The 15,827-nt window shown below is 42.6% G+C and overlaps 1 protein-coding gene across 2 annotated transcripts in view; it reads left to right on the forward strand.

Annotated features, from left to right (window-relative positions):
• LOC142767582 (uncharacterized) overlaps positions 1–15,827 on the forward strand; it is an 89,323-nt gene that overhangs the window by 66,809 nt on the left and 6,687 nt on the right. The window contains exons 5-9 of one of the 2 annotated variants that reach the window (XM_075869546.1): positions 3,141–3,284; positions 6,814–6,839; positions 7,979–8,040; positions 11,962–12,042; positions 15,104–15,230. In XM_075869546.1, the coding sequence (XP_075725661.1) occupies positions 3,141–3,284; positions 6,814–6,839; positions 7,979–8,040; positions 11,962–12,042; positions 15,104–15,222 (432 nt within the window). In that variant the 3' untranslated portion in view covers positions 15,223–15,230. The remainder of the gene's footprint in view (positions 1–3,140; positions 3,285–6,813; positions 6,840–7,978; positions 8,041–11,961; positions 12,043–15,103; positions 15,231–15,827) is intronic. The other variant, XM_075869545.1, reaches the window with a different exon arrangement.

Below are 15,827 nucleotides of genomic sequence, written 5' to 3' on the forward strand. Positions count from 1 at the left end.
CTGTACTCGTCAATACTCATATACCTTTCGTATTACCCCACGCCTGACTTTGTAGCTACTTAGCAAGCGTGCGTTAGTGCGTGAGAATCACCTCTCCCCCTCCCACAATCTCCCCTTCAGTGACCTTCCATCCTCAATTTCTGCCAATAAGATAATTTATGCATTTATGTAGCGCTGGCTGCTCATGCTGAAATATAAAAAGTTGCGATGAGAGGAGCTCCTGGAAAGTCTTAGGCCTGACACAAGGCCGCTCACGTAGCGACGCCGAAGATAAGACAAAATACAATGGGTTGGTGAAACACTGTACATCACGTAAAATAGAGTATATGTAGAGTATAACCTCTCAGAACCCCATGTGATTATGAGAGACGCCGTTATGGAGGGCTCCGGAAATTCCGACCACCTGTGGCTTCAACATGCACCCAAATCTGAGCACCCGTGCCTATAGCACTTTCCCCTCCGTCGAAAGCGCTGCAACTGCTACAGCTGCAACTCAATCCCGCCACCCGCGGGTAGGCACCCAAGTTCCTTAGCCACTAGAACACCGCCGGGAGCCATCACTTAGAGTTACACTAAGAAAGTATATGCTATAAATAGTAAGCAACTAGTACGCAACCACTCGCATTTTAGAGCTTGTTTATTGTCAATATTGCAATATTTTAAGGCAGTGTTTGTGCCATAGGTGAGAGAGGGAGAGATAAATAAAGACAAAAGGCAGGTAGGTTAATCAAGCTTGGCTCGGTTGGCTTCCCTACATTTGAGGTGGGGGAAAAGGAGAATAATAGAACGCAAAGATATATAAAAGAAGAGGAGTAAGAAAGAGAAGCATGAATAGTCAGCTCGAGACTACACAGCACGGTCTCGCACAGTTCAATAGGTGAGAGGCTTTTATTATCCTGATGGACCTACTGTGCAGCGTCACTGAGTCTCGGAAAAGCTATCGTCTTAGCTTGTTGTAGCGCCGGAATAAAATATAGAGTGTTATGAAGCAACGTGCACATCTCGGACTCTTTATACTCTGTAGTCTGAAATTTTATGAAAAACCGGTTTTTGCGTACAGGTACCATAGCCGGAGGAAGCGTAACAGCATTTATAAGTCGACACGTACAGTTAGTCTTCAACGAATGTGCAAAAAAAATCTAAATTTAGACCTTGATTTGTTTGTTAGAAACGAAGGTTGGGGGACCCTTAAGCTGCATCTTTCGGAGTTGAACGTGAAGGTGATATTTGCTCCCTAGTGCATACTTCAAATACTCAGTGCACACATTTCATTGTAGATTACTCAAGAAGTTTAACTTGTGAATCACTTAAATATATTCAATAGAGTTGAAAGTGGATTGTGCCATGAAGCTTTCGTATATGGGTCCGTTCAGCGTATTGGATGCATGGATGGAATACCATTTATTAATGTCCTGCAAGATGCACGCGAACGCGCTCACTCTCATGTTATATCGATTCCTCTATAAGGGTTCAGTCAAGTTTTTTAGAATGCAGAGCCTCTGGCAGGTGGAAGCACCAAGTCATTTTGCGAAACTACCTGAGTTTTATTTAAAGGGTACGAAAGACCAGCTTTACCGTTCATAGCGTTCCATTGTCCACGCAGCGTAATAAACACTTCGGTATTTATAATTGCCTACATAGGCCTTTTCTAGGCATGAAAACACACTGCCTAACACCTAAGTATTGGCATTGTGCCTCAAGTATGCATGGTAATTGCGTTTTCATCGACAATATTCGCAAGTATTAACGCCGCCACCAGATCAAGATGGTTCTAACTTTCGCCGGGAGGTTGAAACTGTGCACAGAAACGAACAGACAGACCAAAATATTTGCCTTTAGTAGCTTAAAAAAGACAACCGCCTTTGAAAAGTGTTGCACACCTGCGCTCCTGGTTCCTTACAGCGCTGTTTGCCCTACCACACACTACCACATATGAACGCACATATATATCCCGTCAACTGGACGAAAAGATGAACACCACCATGGTTCAGAGGTTGTGCTTAGGACGTAGTTCGCACATTGGAGGTTCTGCCTCTGCCAGTGAAAATATATATTTTCGCTCACTTTTCTTGTTTACATCTATATTACAGTGACTATTAACAGCAATCTCTATAATTTTTCTGTCATCATTATTCGCTAATTCTGATTATTATTTCGTCATAGGTTGACGTATAATATAGAACTACGATGAATGCAAAGTAGGTCTTAATTTTCTGAATTTTAATCGCGGTATTGTTCTATAGAAGCCGAAGAGAGAACTGGTCGTGGCGCCTCTATTTCATCCTGTTTCGCTTGCGTTCTCGATCTTTTTTTTTTCTCCTTGTTCGACTGCTTAATCCGCAGCAACACTGCCAGGGATGTAGCAGTGCCCAGGTAATAATTTGATTTCATTTGTTACTGTACAATGCTTCGCTACCAACATAACGTAACGTTATGGAAGGTTACTGCTTTCTGCGTTAAACCATTCTGTCACAAAGGCTTGACGAGAACGTCGTGCATGTGTGTGGATGTGTGTGCTTTTTTGTTCATTTCATCTTTTACCTCTAGATATTCATGGACCCGTCATGTCACACACCTGCGCAGAGTAGATAAGGGGTTGCAAGTATCTCATGTAAAGTTCCCTGCATTTTTTCATTATTTTGCCTTTCGTTTATTTTAATACGTTTCTGCACTGTTGGCTGACGCTTCAAGCGGTACAAATTAGGACGGCCGGCAGTGGATTCTGGCTTCAATTTTCAGAATAAATGCACTGCGAGATGCGTCGATTCTCGCAGATGGTTGAAAGGACAATGCAGATATATGTAGGAAGTCACCGGCTAATAAAACTGCGGAAAAGTGACTTCTTAATGAGAACCAATGATTGGTGACAGGACCACGAAGGAATAAGACATGGTACTGCAAACTTGAAAATAGATCAATGTGATTAATGGGATTTTAGAGAATTTAATTGAGGCAGCCTTTTACAGTCAAGGCATTTATGGACAGCGGACTTTAAAGTTGGTCGGTTGACCAATGAAGACTCTGATTGTCATTTTGATGTAAATGATGTTTCACTTGACGCGTACAAGTACTATGCTTTCTCTTATTTTATATTGTATGTGCGAATTCTTGACTAGCTCCGGCAATTTTCCTCTACACAGTTCCTTCCCAAAAATCAACGTCTCCATCTCGTCGGCATGTCAGATGTTGATTTAGGAAGCCCTGCTCGATGTATGCATGCTCAGTTCAAGTGGGGTAGCACTGACGTTGCTGAGGCTGATTTGTTTTATGAAGAAGCGGATCAAGTAAGTACTAACCCCTATAGTCAGTTATTCACTTTAAGTATATATTTATTTTGAAATAAAATAGTAGTCTGCTTACGCTAATTGAACTATCAAAGCGGATGTCTCCATGACCCTAAATAGGAGGAGCTGCATGCCTTTAGAACACTACACCGTTTTTCATTGTTCATTGAAATAGGTCAACGCATCTGTGCCTAAGTACAGTGGGGCCTTGAAAGGTTATATTGAAGGAGAAAGTTAAAAAAAGAAGAAGGGAGAGAGGTTAATTGCAGCTAGCATTTAGCTCACTGAAAAATATCCTCCTGAAAGTTGGGCTTCGAGGCATTCTCCTGCTGCTTCTGACTAGGACATAACTGTTTCAAGAAAAACAAATCACGTTGCTTAGGCCACCTAGGCGTAATGGAGCTATTGTCTGGCGTAAATGAGTTGAAGAAGTTACAATTGGAAGAAGGCAAACAGAAGATATAACTGCGGTGGAGGACGTAAGGGCAAGAAAATACGCAAGTCTGCAGCGCTCGCCGCATAACTGCAAAAGTGCATGAATATTCATTTGACGTACTGTTAAAAACACTAAAAAAGAACAATCACTGATTCAAATTCAGATTGACAACCTGCACTTTGAGAACTGAAATGCGATATGTTTACTTTCATTGGTTTAATAGTAGCGGAGAAAGTCCAGATTGAAGTTTTCGTGTGAATTTTGCGTCAAAATTTCCGCGCGTGACGTAAGAAGTTTCAAAATGTATTCTTAATAATTTTGTGGCATGGGATTGATGAAATTTTTGATAACTCCGTTTGTTTAGACTATGCAACAAACAAAAATACACTGTAGTTAATGTTAATTTATTGGAGTCTACGTCCAATAGGAGTCTGGCCCCACCAGACTCCTATTTTTACTTCATTTCTTACTTCATGGTTTTTACGCTGCGATCTCAAGTTAGCTTCGCCACTCGCATTTTCTTTACGCTCGTTTCCCGCTTTCTAATTGTGGTGTCTGGATAAAAGCAGTATTTTCGGGATTGTGAAATGGTACTTTGCTAATACACGATAAATTGTTTCACTCGTTAGAGTTCCTTTAAAGAAGCCTCCTGAAGGTTTGGAAACCAGCGAACACAGTGAAGTGGTAGACAGGCGTTTTCTTAATCTTTGGAAGAAGAGCATTAGTGAACGAACCTGAGCAGAGTAGATAGTGTAAGAATATATTAAAACAAGTTGCGGCTTTACTAACGCAAATTGAAGAGCACACCATCTCACTCACAAAAACAAACTAAGGGGATGTCTGTCAGGAGAGAGAACTATAACAGTTGGGGTGTGGTGACTTCTTCACCACCACTTAGATCCAGATAGCAGAAAGGCAGCGTTTAAACAGCAATTATATAGATGGCGCCCTAATTAGGCGTCCCTAAAGAGGAACATGATAAAACGAACATAGAGGTCCGTAAGCCGAGCGTATAAGAGCATAAGAGCATAAAAGTTATGTAATGGGACAAAAGTTGTCTTTCGTTACGTCTGTCTCGCTTGCAGAGATAAGAGCGGAGATTAATCGGCTGAGGACTAAATTAGTGTCAGGGCCGGACAGAGTGACGAACAAAATACTCGTTAAATGAGTCGATATCTATATCCATAACCTCAACGCCTGCATGCTAAAGAGTACGAAAAGCGGACAACGCCACAGGAGTGGAAACTTGCTGATGTAATGTTGGTTCTCACGCCTGTGAAAAAACGCAGTTTCCAAGACTTCACAGACCTATATCCTTAATGTATTGCGTGGGTAAGATTACAAAGCTCGTCGTTCAGATGCTGTTCAACATTTACATGAAAGAATCTTGTCCGTATACGGACAGCATCATCGGCTTTCGACCAACACTCTCGGCTTTCGACGCTATGCTACTGTACAAGGACGACATTACAGACAAGCCACGTGAGGCAGAAAATTGACTGTGACGGTGCCGGCGGTGACGACCACATTTCAAGCTTCGTCGAAAAAGCAGCCGCCGTAGCCGGGATTCAATCCTGCGACCTGCGGTTCAGCAGCCGAGTAATTTAGCCACTAGACAAACGCGGTGGGGCACCGGAATTTAAGAGAAAATGTATATACGTCATACAGGAGAATTTCTACATGTGTGTTATGAACCCGCCACAGTGGTCTAGTGACTATGGCACTCGGCTGCTTACCTGCTGTTCGGGGGATCAAATACCAGATGCGGAGGTCGCATTTTTGATGAAAAATTATTGATTGATTGATGTGTAGGGTTTAACGTCCCAAAACCACCATATAATTATGACAAACGCCGTAGTGGAGGGCTCAGGAAATTTTAACTACATGGGGTTCTTTAACATGCACCCAAATCTGGGCACACGGTCCTACAACATTTCCACCCCCATCTGAAATGGAGCCGCCGCCGCCGGGATTCGAAGCCGCGACACGCGGGTCAGCAGCCGGGTGCCTTACTAAACATAGACCACCGCGGCGGGGCATGGAGCGAAAATCATTGAGAACCGACTGTTTATATTTTGGAGCACGTTGAAGATTTGCAGGTGGGCAAAATTTCCGGAACACTCAACTGCGGGATCTTACATAAGCATATAGGAGTTGTTTGACGTTATAACCCAATTATTATTACTAATATTATTGCATATGTCATAGAGTGCAGAATCCTAAACTAAAACAACCGCATTCAGAACGTACTAAAAGAAACTGTAGCGAAATTGTTACTTTGCCTATTCGTCAAAATGACGCACACCTTTGTATTCTTTGTAGTAGCAGCTCAATTCGTGCCCACTTATAATATTTATCTGTTTCGACTATCTAAATGCGCTAGGGAAGGAAGCGGTTTCTCAAGACTGATCAATAAGTAATTCACCGGCACATTTATGTAGTAGTGAACGTGGTTATTCGTGCTTCCTACTTCTATATTTACTACGGTCATGTACAAATATCTACCACAATTATAAAATATACAACAGCAAGGTCGTTCAGCACTACACTCGTGGTTGCATGTAGGGATGCTACTCAATGCAAGTTAACGGACGTAAAACCTGCAGGGCCATAGTTATCGTCGCATTTATTTTGTGTTTGACAAAAGGCTTCACTTCCGAAGCTTTTACACCGAAAGGACGATCTGTTGTAGTTTTTCTTTAAGAGTATTCACGAATAGAAATTTTTTCCCACATACCTGGCTTAGTTGAAATTCTATCAAGTCACTGGGAAAAGTTGTTCATGGACAAACAACTGCTATATTACAATACTATAATTCAGTAGTCTTATTGATATTCTGATTACAAGAGTCGTCATAAGTAGTGGCTTCGGAAATATCTACCATTTGGTGTTTTGTTAATATTTACCAACATCGCACAGTATACGAGCACATCTCGCACACGTACCTTGCTACTACCAATGCCCATTCTGTAATGTTTGACATACACAAGGCCTGAACAGCCATTTTTCCACGGAGTATCCGGCAGCTGACTTCTGAAAGATGTTTGAACGATGAACAGTGCTGAATTGTTTTCTTTTCTTGAAATTTTTCAGAATAATGGCGGTAGCTGGACCAGCAAGTAAGTATTGTCTTGCACTAAAACAAAATGCGCTGCACTCACTTAATTAGAATTAGTGTAAGTCGTGATTATATGTGTAACTGTGTTGTAACGGGACACCCATAAAAAGCCTGTATATTAGAAATTTAGGTGAATTACGCTCAACTAGGTTCCCTAGGAAAAAAAATAGTAAGGTGAAAATTGTAAAATTCAGAATTCGAAGCTGAAGTGCCTGGTGGGAAAAGTTGTAAGCGAAATTGTGATCGAGAATGCAGCTTTTCTCGAGGTTTCCACATCGTGGACATGTTCATTTCTACAACGCTCCTTCATTTGATTGAAAGTACAGCGAGCCATGACATCATGGCGCTCTTGACCACGTTGACGCACCACACCCATCGGTACAATTCCTGCGTAGAGCTAGATGTAGAATAAAAGCACACTAACAGGATATTTGTCCTAAATTTCCCAGTCCGAACTTGTGTATGAACGAGTTGAAGTGTTTTAAACCGAAGCAAGGATCATGCACCACCCTTAATTCTACGTCAGGTAAGCAACCAAGCTGTAGCAATTCACAAGAACATTAGACGACGCGAACCACTAGAAAAATTTAGGCGTGAACCTTCCGCCTACAAATTTGTTAGTGGTTCGCGTCATCTACTGTTCTTGTACAATGCCTCGACTAGCCCAACAAGTTTTACTCCAGCGAATCACAGTAGGCCGAAGTAAACAGTTCACAAGGTGGACATGAGAATCGCGTCCAATAATAACCGTTTGCATTATTTCCTACGACTGCGCAAGTTCTTATTTACGAGAAATTGTTGCTGCTCGTTCAATAATGTGTACTTGAAGCAGAGAACTACTCGAGCAGGGAATCAGGAGACATAAAATGGTTCTGCTTGGCGAGCCGGTTCCTACTCAGCAGAGGAAAGGGCTGCACGCGATCTATAAATGTTTGCAGAAGGCACGAACAATTGCAGTCTTCCGCATTCTTGTTTACTGTGCACGTCATCATTTTTTCTTGCAAGTGGGTATCAATGCAAAAGTGGTAGACCTGGCAACATGTGACGCGCAGTCACCTTTATTGATACAGGACCTAAGTTTGCACTATGAGAGTGTTTCAAGAAATATGCCCTAAATCTAACTGACTGTGACATTTGCAGGACAGCGACTCTTAAATTCACGAAGGAGCTCATTGGGCAACATGTGGACATTATAGTGAACGGTAAGGCACATGGCACACCCACTAAAGAACGGAGTAATGATGAATTTTCAAGCCCGAGAGGCAGCCCTTATTTACTCGGCACCTTAGTATACATTTACATTTTTACAAAGTTTGAGTTGCGTCAGTTGCGTAGTTGTTACTTCAGTTCGATTGTGAACAGCATGCGGGGTCTCAACAGCACGTTCAGCACCTAGAGATAGTACTGTGACGCGTTTAGTGATCCTTGCACGCTGGCTTCATCGCCGTAACCGATTATTCGCTAGAAATGATAACGTCGACCGTCTTTGTGTCGTATCGTGGTGGCTCTGGGGAAAGGCAAGCTCGTGAGACCGCAAGCTCGTGTTCATGCGATAATCGAGAGATGCGAAATGGTTTCTGAGCCGTGTTCTCGAAAATGATCGAGAATTCTCAGTAAAAGTACCCAAAATATTCACGTCAATTAGCGTTATCGGCAAATTAGTTGTTAATAAAACAATAGCAGTAATAAAGCCTACTTTCCATTTTTATATAGAATAATTGGCGTTGAACCCACATTTGCGAAAACTCAGAAAAAAAGGCAAAACAAATATTTTAAAAAAAGTGACAGCTTTGCTGCAAAAGCGAGTATATAAACGCAACAGCAACAGAATAGAAAGTTATGCGCACAATGACAAGTAAATCGAAACGTACCCCGCACTTTTTATGCATAACTGACCCACAGAACGTACTTTCAAGTACAAATGAACGCGAATTTATGTCTCAGTTGTTACTTCACTGTGTCTGAAAACCGCACCCGTCACGCTATTGGAGACTGTGCAACAATTTCAGTGACCTTTTTTGCGCCCGGTAACCACATCAGAATAGCGCTGGTGAAAGCCCGATGCCAGCCAAGGCGTACTATTGTCTCCTTCTTGAGATAGGCAAGCGCACCGGTGAGCATCCACCCTGCCCCTCTTTTACGGAGCAAAGTACTCGTGGGAGATGAGAGCGTGCGCCGCCGCATCATGACGATATGGTGATGCGCGCTCTTTGCGCCGTCTTGCTGGCTGTACTAAAACACGATAGTTTCTCCCGAGATGTCCATCACAAGTAGTGAGTTGTTAATATAAATAGCTTTCTGTTTGAATATTGAAAGAGGTACTTCTTCGTGGTTCAGTGGTAAAGGCCATGCTCTCACGACTCAGATATCCCACGTTCAATTCTGCACGCCGGAGTCTCTTCCTGAATTAATTTGTTTTTCTTGTGTTTTACGATATATACGTACGTGTATATATGCGGTGATTGATGGCAACACAAGTAGCGAAATTGAGCTGACAGTGTTCATATAAATGCTATTGCTAAGTGCACCTATACCCTCAACCAAAAGCTCTGAAGCATTTCGCGTGCACTACAACATTGCACTTCTCAAGGCACTTGATTGTCTTTTCGTATGGGCTCACATTGTCACCTTATTCTAATGGGGGAATATGTAGTCGGTGTGATCAAAGCGATTTTCATGTTGTCTTGCCGGCTGGCAGCCTTTTCCGCGTGAGGGCTTTGACCCATACTTCTTGAAGGAGGCCTTTGCAATGGGCCTCTCAAAGAGAATGTGCTCAATGTTTCATTACTAGTTTATGCAACTGCTGAGCATTGTTCACTGATGTGTTGAGAAGGTAGCTAAACAAAGAAGACTAGCGCTTTCTCTACCCATGGCCGAGTTGTACACGGAGATGTTCTCGTCTGCCCTGTCTACACCTTTCAAATTGGCATTTTGCTTAGCTCTCAGTAATGGCCTATTATACGTGACTCTAGCTTGTTTTTCTCCTAATTATTGCTTCACCACTGCGTTGGCAGAACATCATGACATTGGAGACAAAAGTAACAATACTGTTATCTATCCAGTGGCATACTATTACATCGTTATCAATTTCTGCACGTAGGATGCATGAAAAGCTAGCAATGCCTAGGCTTGTAAACGTTGAGAATGTGACCTGCTTGACATCGTGTCAGTGGCGCTAGTCATCAACTAAAAGTATAGCGAGGTTACAGTCCATGAAAGAAGCATCCTATATGTAGGAAACTGGGCATATATGGGTCATTATGCAAAAGCCTGCAAATCAGACGAAAGTTCCTACCCACTCGCTTTGTCTCCAAGCCACAGAGAAGCTTTATTTGTGTCTTTTTTTGTTTATTATTTTTTGGCTATAATAATTTGTGAAGTATTTAGTTATTTTGTACCCTCTTGGCTGTTCATGTGCACGTTCCACCTTACAGTGGAGTTTCTACAGCACGGAACAAAAAACAACACAATACATTGAGGTAAAAGACCAATTACATACTTCAAACTGACTAGTCACGAAAACAATGGTTATCTTTTCAACACATATCAACTACCTTATCATAGCAAATGAGCAAGTGAGTCGATATTTTTCTCCACAAGGGACCAAAATAGGCCCCAGCAATCTAAACGTCACCGGGCCAGGCAGATCTGGAGACGGTCATAGCATGTCACTGGTTCTCTGCACGGCAATTTACCTAAACAGATATAGGCGAATAGTTGTTTCGCGTACGTGGCACGAATTACCTTGAACTTCACGCAATTTATTTTCATAAACTACATTTTTGCAGCAGATGACACAGCAAGTATAATGAATCTTTTATATGTTCAGACCACCTGTTTATATCCTTAGTGAATAAACATTTTCAAAATAGTTATTTTAGACAATATAGCCAACAACTTACTGGGAGGCATCAAACACTGAAACAGTTATTATTTGAAGCCACTCATTGAAATATATGCGCGGAATAACTACAATCACAAAAACTTAATTTTGTTTCTGATTGAACTGTAATGTTCGCCTAAGAAAACATGCTCTACAGTAAGCATAAGTAACTGACCTCAGAATTGATAGCGGGCAGTATGAGCCACGCACTAGCAGGGGTTTGTCAGCACGCGCGCCCCTTTGTCACTGTGTCTTTGCCGGGGCGCTCTGTGTGGCATGCAGGTACCTAGATGTTTACCAGCCCAGGGCGAGAACATGTGAACACATCGGCCGTGACCGTATTGATAGTAAAATAACACATGCTGCATCACAAAAGCTTTAGAAAAATTGCCTGTAGTCCGGTAATAATATATGCGCACGTCCTTGGGCTCTTTAAATTTTAAATAACAGCCAAACGTGTACAGCTAATCACTATCACTTCTTGGCTTCAGTGTGTTGTCGTGCTTGCACTGATTCTTTTGCGGGCCATGACCTATCTGCCCGATATAAGAACTTCCACACCATGTCGAAATCTCACACGTGAGACATCCCTTCACACTTGCTTGTAGCGTAGTTTCTTGAGTGGTCTTTCCACAAAGATTCTAGGCTTGTTTTTTTTCTAATCAACCTTCTTAGAAATGCTCCTTAGTTTGTTGGGGCCAAAAACAAATCACCCCGAAGCACGCAGCAGCCTTCTTCATGCTATGGGAGACACTAGGCCCGTGCAAAATAAGTCAATGTAGTGTCTTGAGGGCTTGAAAGGATGTGTTATCTCGCAGACCGTAACCTCAACGAAAGAGCTGTCGTCAAGAAAGGTGGTATTTTTCTCGGTAATCGTACTTCTTGAGCCCTTGAACTGAAGACGTATAGCACCTTGTGACCAAGTCGTGGCAGAGCAAACTGGAGCGCTTTCAATGTACTACAGCAATGAAGTGATGAGATGAAAACCAGTGAGGGATTTTGTTCAAACACGCTGAACAAGCCTAGAGATTATGGTGTTAGCGGAAGTATATTTCTTGGTGTAATGAATAAATGCTTAAGGCAGCATCGTATCCGTACTTATTTTGAGCTGTTTCAACAATCAACTTTTCAGTCTACTGATCTGCATTCGGGACCTAATACAATATAGATGACTGTATACATGCAGTTAAAAAACCTAGCGTCAACAAAAGTTGTGCTCCATTTTTGTGCCTTTATGCAGGTTCACCACGCCTCACATTTGAGTTTTTTTACGCGAAAAATGAATGCCTTATCATGGGAACAAGCTTGCCACCAACAGGCGGTGCGTATACATCTTTACATGCAGTATATAACCACTGTAACTAATATGTGTATGTGTTTCATCAATTTTTACATATTTTTATGTGTACTCATAACTTTTCACCATGAACCTAAAGGATAGACGCATCTCAACTCTTGCTAAATGTTTTTTCTTTAACTTATGCTTTTCTGTCAGCAGTGAGTTCAAGTTTCTGCTTCTCGTAGAAGATAATCTAGCGCTTTTCAAACAATCTCCTCTTATTCTATCTGGCGCATACGTTGTAATAAGAGAGTGCCAAAAACACAAATTTCTCCACGTCCTTTGAATGCTGAACAATAGTCAGTTCTACGACAACTTTCGCTCTTCGAAACATAGTGCTGAGCAACGCCTTCCGAAAATGTATTATAGGAGCTGTAATTCATTCCTATCTATAATCCTAGCCTTCAAAGTGTAAATTTTATGTGGCTATTTAAAGACAAGCACGTAAGCGTAAACGTTTATTATTGTGATAGCAGACACCTGGAACCCTAAACAGCGGTATTAACTTCCTTGCTTGTTCTCCACGGTGTTGTAAGTATCGGCCTTGGCACTTGAATACAATGCTCTGCGTATACTAAATTATTAGGTCTAATGAAGCTAATTCATTCCCCCTCAAGCCATACTGACAGAATAGTGGGGAGGAGCAAAGTATGTGGAGAATGCTAGGTCATTTAGCTAGTGTAATTAGGTTGTATAAGAAGTCTCCTTAACATATGGATTAGGTGGCAGAAGCGTAGATTCACACCAGATGCCCACGCATGTGAACTGCTCATGGGGTGGGTGTGTTGAAGGCCCACCCATTACGAAGCGCTCACACATATAACTGCGCAAGTTCACGTGTTGCCATACGCATGCGTATTTTATTCTCCACTGAACCGCAAAGAAAACAGCGGCGATGTAGCGGGCATTTATTGGCTCTACTTACAGAAAGACATTCTAGAATAGCTTTCCTCGGCCGTTTCGACGCATACAATCAATTGATGCTTTACGACATGCACGATGGACACGTCTGTCCAGAATAACAGCAATGCTATCAGTTAAGAAGTCAATACGCACAGGTGCCGATTGCGGTATCGCCCCCTACTCTGGAAAGGTCACTCAAGCGTTCCGCAAGTTCTTTCTTGAGTCACTCCATCTTTTCATTCCTTTTATTGTGTGTATTTTTTTCTTACTACCGATCTGTTTCTTTTCTTCGCTACATTTCTGTACTCGTTCCCGCTAGAGCTGTTGCATGCCACAAGAGACAAACGGGCACACGTTTTGTATGAGCGAAGTTGCAGACGAAGAGGGCAGAGAAAGCACGTGCCAGTTTACGCCAATCCACCCTATTATCGTTTGGAGCCAGTCAGCTGGGTGTGGGCCGCAGTGCTATTCTGTCAGTGCTACATAAATTCATTCAGGCAACCGGAAGGATACGCTGCTTGTGATACTGCCAGATATATCCAATTCTTTGTCCCCCTTCCTCATTCTTGTTAATTTGTTTTATATATTCTTGTTTATCGCATTCTTCGGCACTTTTTCACGTTTTTTTAAAGGAACATTATTATTGTTCCTATCTAATTTCTCTTTCTTTTTTTAGCAAGCGTTGTAAAAATTATCTATTATGAGGTACAGTGTGGCCAATCCCCCATGTGGGTATGAGCCAATATATCCTAGGCGACAAGACAAGACAAGACAATGTACTGTTCACTTAGTATGGACTAACAACCAGCTTAAGTAGCTCCGTCGTTAAAAGCCTCAAGGCCCTCCATGAAGTATTACTTTACCTGAACGATGAGAGGGGAAAAAATGTGGTCAGTGGGTGAGTGAAACAACTTTATTAGGCTCAAAACAGAAAGCAATATAAGGGGATTTATCGACTGAAACCAACTGCCAGGTTTCGGGGGCATCAGTCACTGTCACGGGCTCAGCTCTTCGCCGCCGTCGTCGTCTAGCTACTCCGACTAGATACTGTCTCTCTCTATCTTTTCTTCACTACACTTGTCCCGGTGGTGAAGACGAGCCATCCTGGCGCCTAACGGCGCAGCAAGCACAAGGGGTTCATAGTAAATTTTTAAGCAGCTGATGTGGACTATCTCACGACCAAGGCATCGTCTGTCATCGGCAGGTGTCACTAGACCGTCGACGTAGTTGACCGGTGATGTGCATTCAACGATACAGTAGGGACCGTTGTACTTAAGTGCGACCTTTTGGGAGATGTCGTGGGACTGGAATGGAACCGAAAGCCATAAAAATATGCCTACGGAGAAGCTGTGAGCAGGCTTGGCTTGGTCAAGCTGTTCTTTTTGAAGGCATTGTGCGACAGACGTACATGAACGTGCTAATTGGCAACACTCTTCGGCACACTGAACAAGTTCAGAGGCTGGGCGGTATTCTGAAGCATCTGGGCGGTAAGCAACTATTGTGTCAAGCGTAGGAATGCGCTCACGTCCGTAAAGTAGAAAAAAAAATGAAAACCCAGTAATTGTTCGCATGGGTGTATTACACGCACATGTCACGAAAGGAAGTACCGAGTCATATTTAGAATGGTCAGAAGATATGTACATAGAGAGCATATCACTGAAAGTGCAGTTAAATCGCTCCGTGAAACCGTTTGTCTGTAGCCGATATCTCGTAGTGGTGGGTGAATAATATTGCACTCACTGGAAAGCTCCTGGACGACGTGCGATAGAAACGCACGCGCATAATCACTAAGCATCTCAGCTGGTACGCCATAGTGAAGGATAACACTACGTAAGATGAAAAAGACGAGACTATGAGCAACAGCGGCTGACAAGTGGCGGTCTACGCGTAACGGGTGAGATGGACAACGGGCAAGAAAATCCTGCGATTTCCAGCAGGAGTACCAGGTAGTGGGCCGTAGATGTCGATGCCGTATCTATAAAACGGCCGAGCTGGACACGGCAATGGTTGTTATTTTCCAGAGGCATGAAAAGTAGTTTTCCGTCGCTGACACGCAGTGCAGGAACGTATGTACTTGCGAACATACGAGTACATTTCATGCAGCCCTGTATTGTACCACAGCCGTGGTTTTGTGTTACAGTGTCCACTTCGGCGGCGGGAGGTCGTAGGTTCGAACCCACCTCCCACCAGATACCCGCCGATTACACAAAACGGGCACAGGCTTTCTCCGGCCTGACACTCGGCTTTCTTCAGGAGTGAGCTGCCTGGTAAGGGAAGCTTACGCCATTCAAATACCGTACAAACACGTGGGCACAAAATGAACCCTGAATAGGAAGGTGAAAAGAGTTCTGGTACGCCGTGAGAAATTGCCGAGAAACCTTTGTTCACTGCTGTGCGTCGCACGCAGACTCAAAGCCGCACGTTGCTCGGTTCATGCTGATGCTGATGCTGATGACCTCTGATGGAAGGCGCTTACCCACGCAGGGGGATGGGCCAAGAACCGTTGGCATTATACCTAAATGAAACTAAAATGAAAAAGAAGCCAATCTGAAAAAAATAGTTTAAAAATAATACTATACCAAAACAACAAAAATGTTTGCTGAGCAAGCGGTCAAACCATCTCTTGTTTTTGATAGACATTATTACGAATTATAAGCTAAAGATCTGAAAAGGTAGAGGTTCATTTGCACGGTAAGCTTTTAGTTGCGTTGATGCAATCAAACACAGTGGAGCATACATTCCTGTGGCTGTAACCAAAAGAAGTTCCGCCAAGTGATAAAATTACTTGTAGATTTCCTTGTATTGCTAGCTTTTGTAATCGGGCAACTAAAATCTTTTTTTTCTGATAAGAATAACAATGACAG

The sequence above is a fragment of the Rhipicephalus microplus genome, chromosome 7 (genome assembly GCF_043290135.1).
Source record: "Rhipicephalus microplus isolate Deutch F79 chromosome 7, USDA_Rmic, whole genome shotgun sequence".
Lineage (NCBI taxonomy): Eukaryota > Metazoa > Arthropoda > Arachnida > Ixodida > Ixodidae > Rhipicephalus > Rhipicephalus microplus.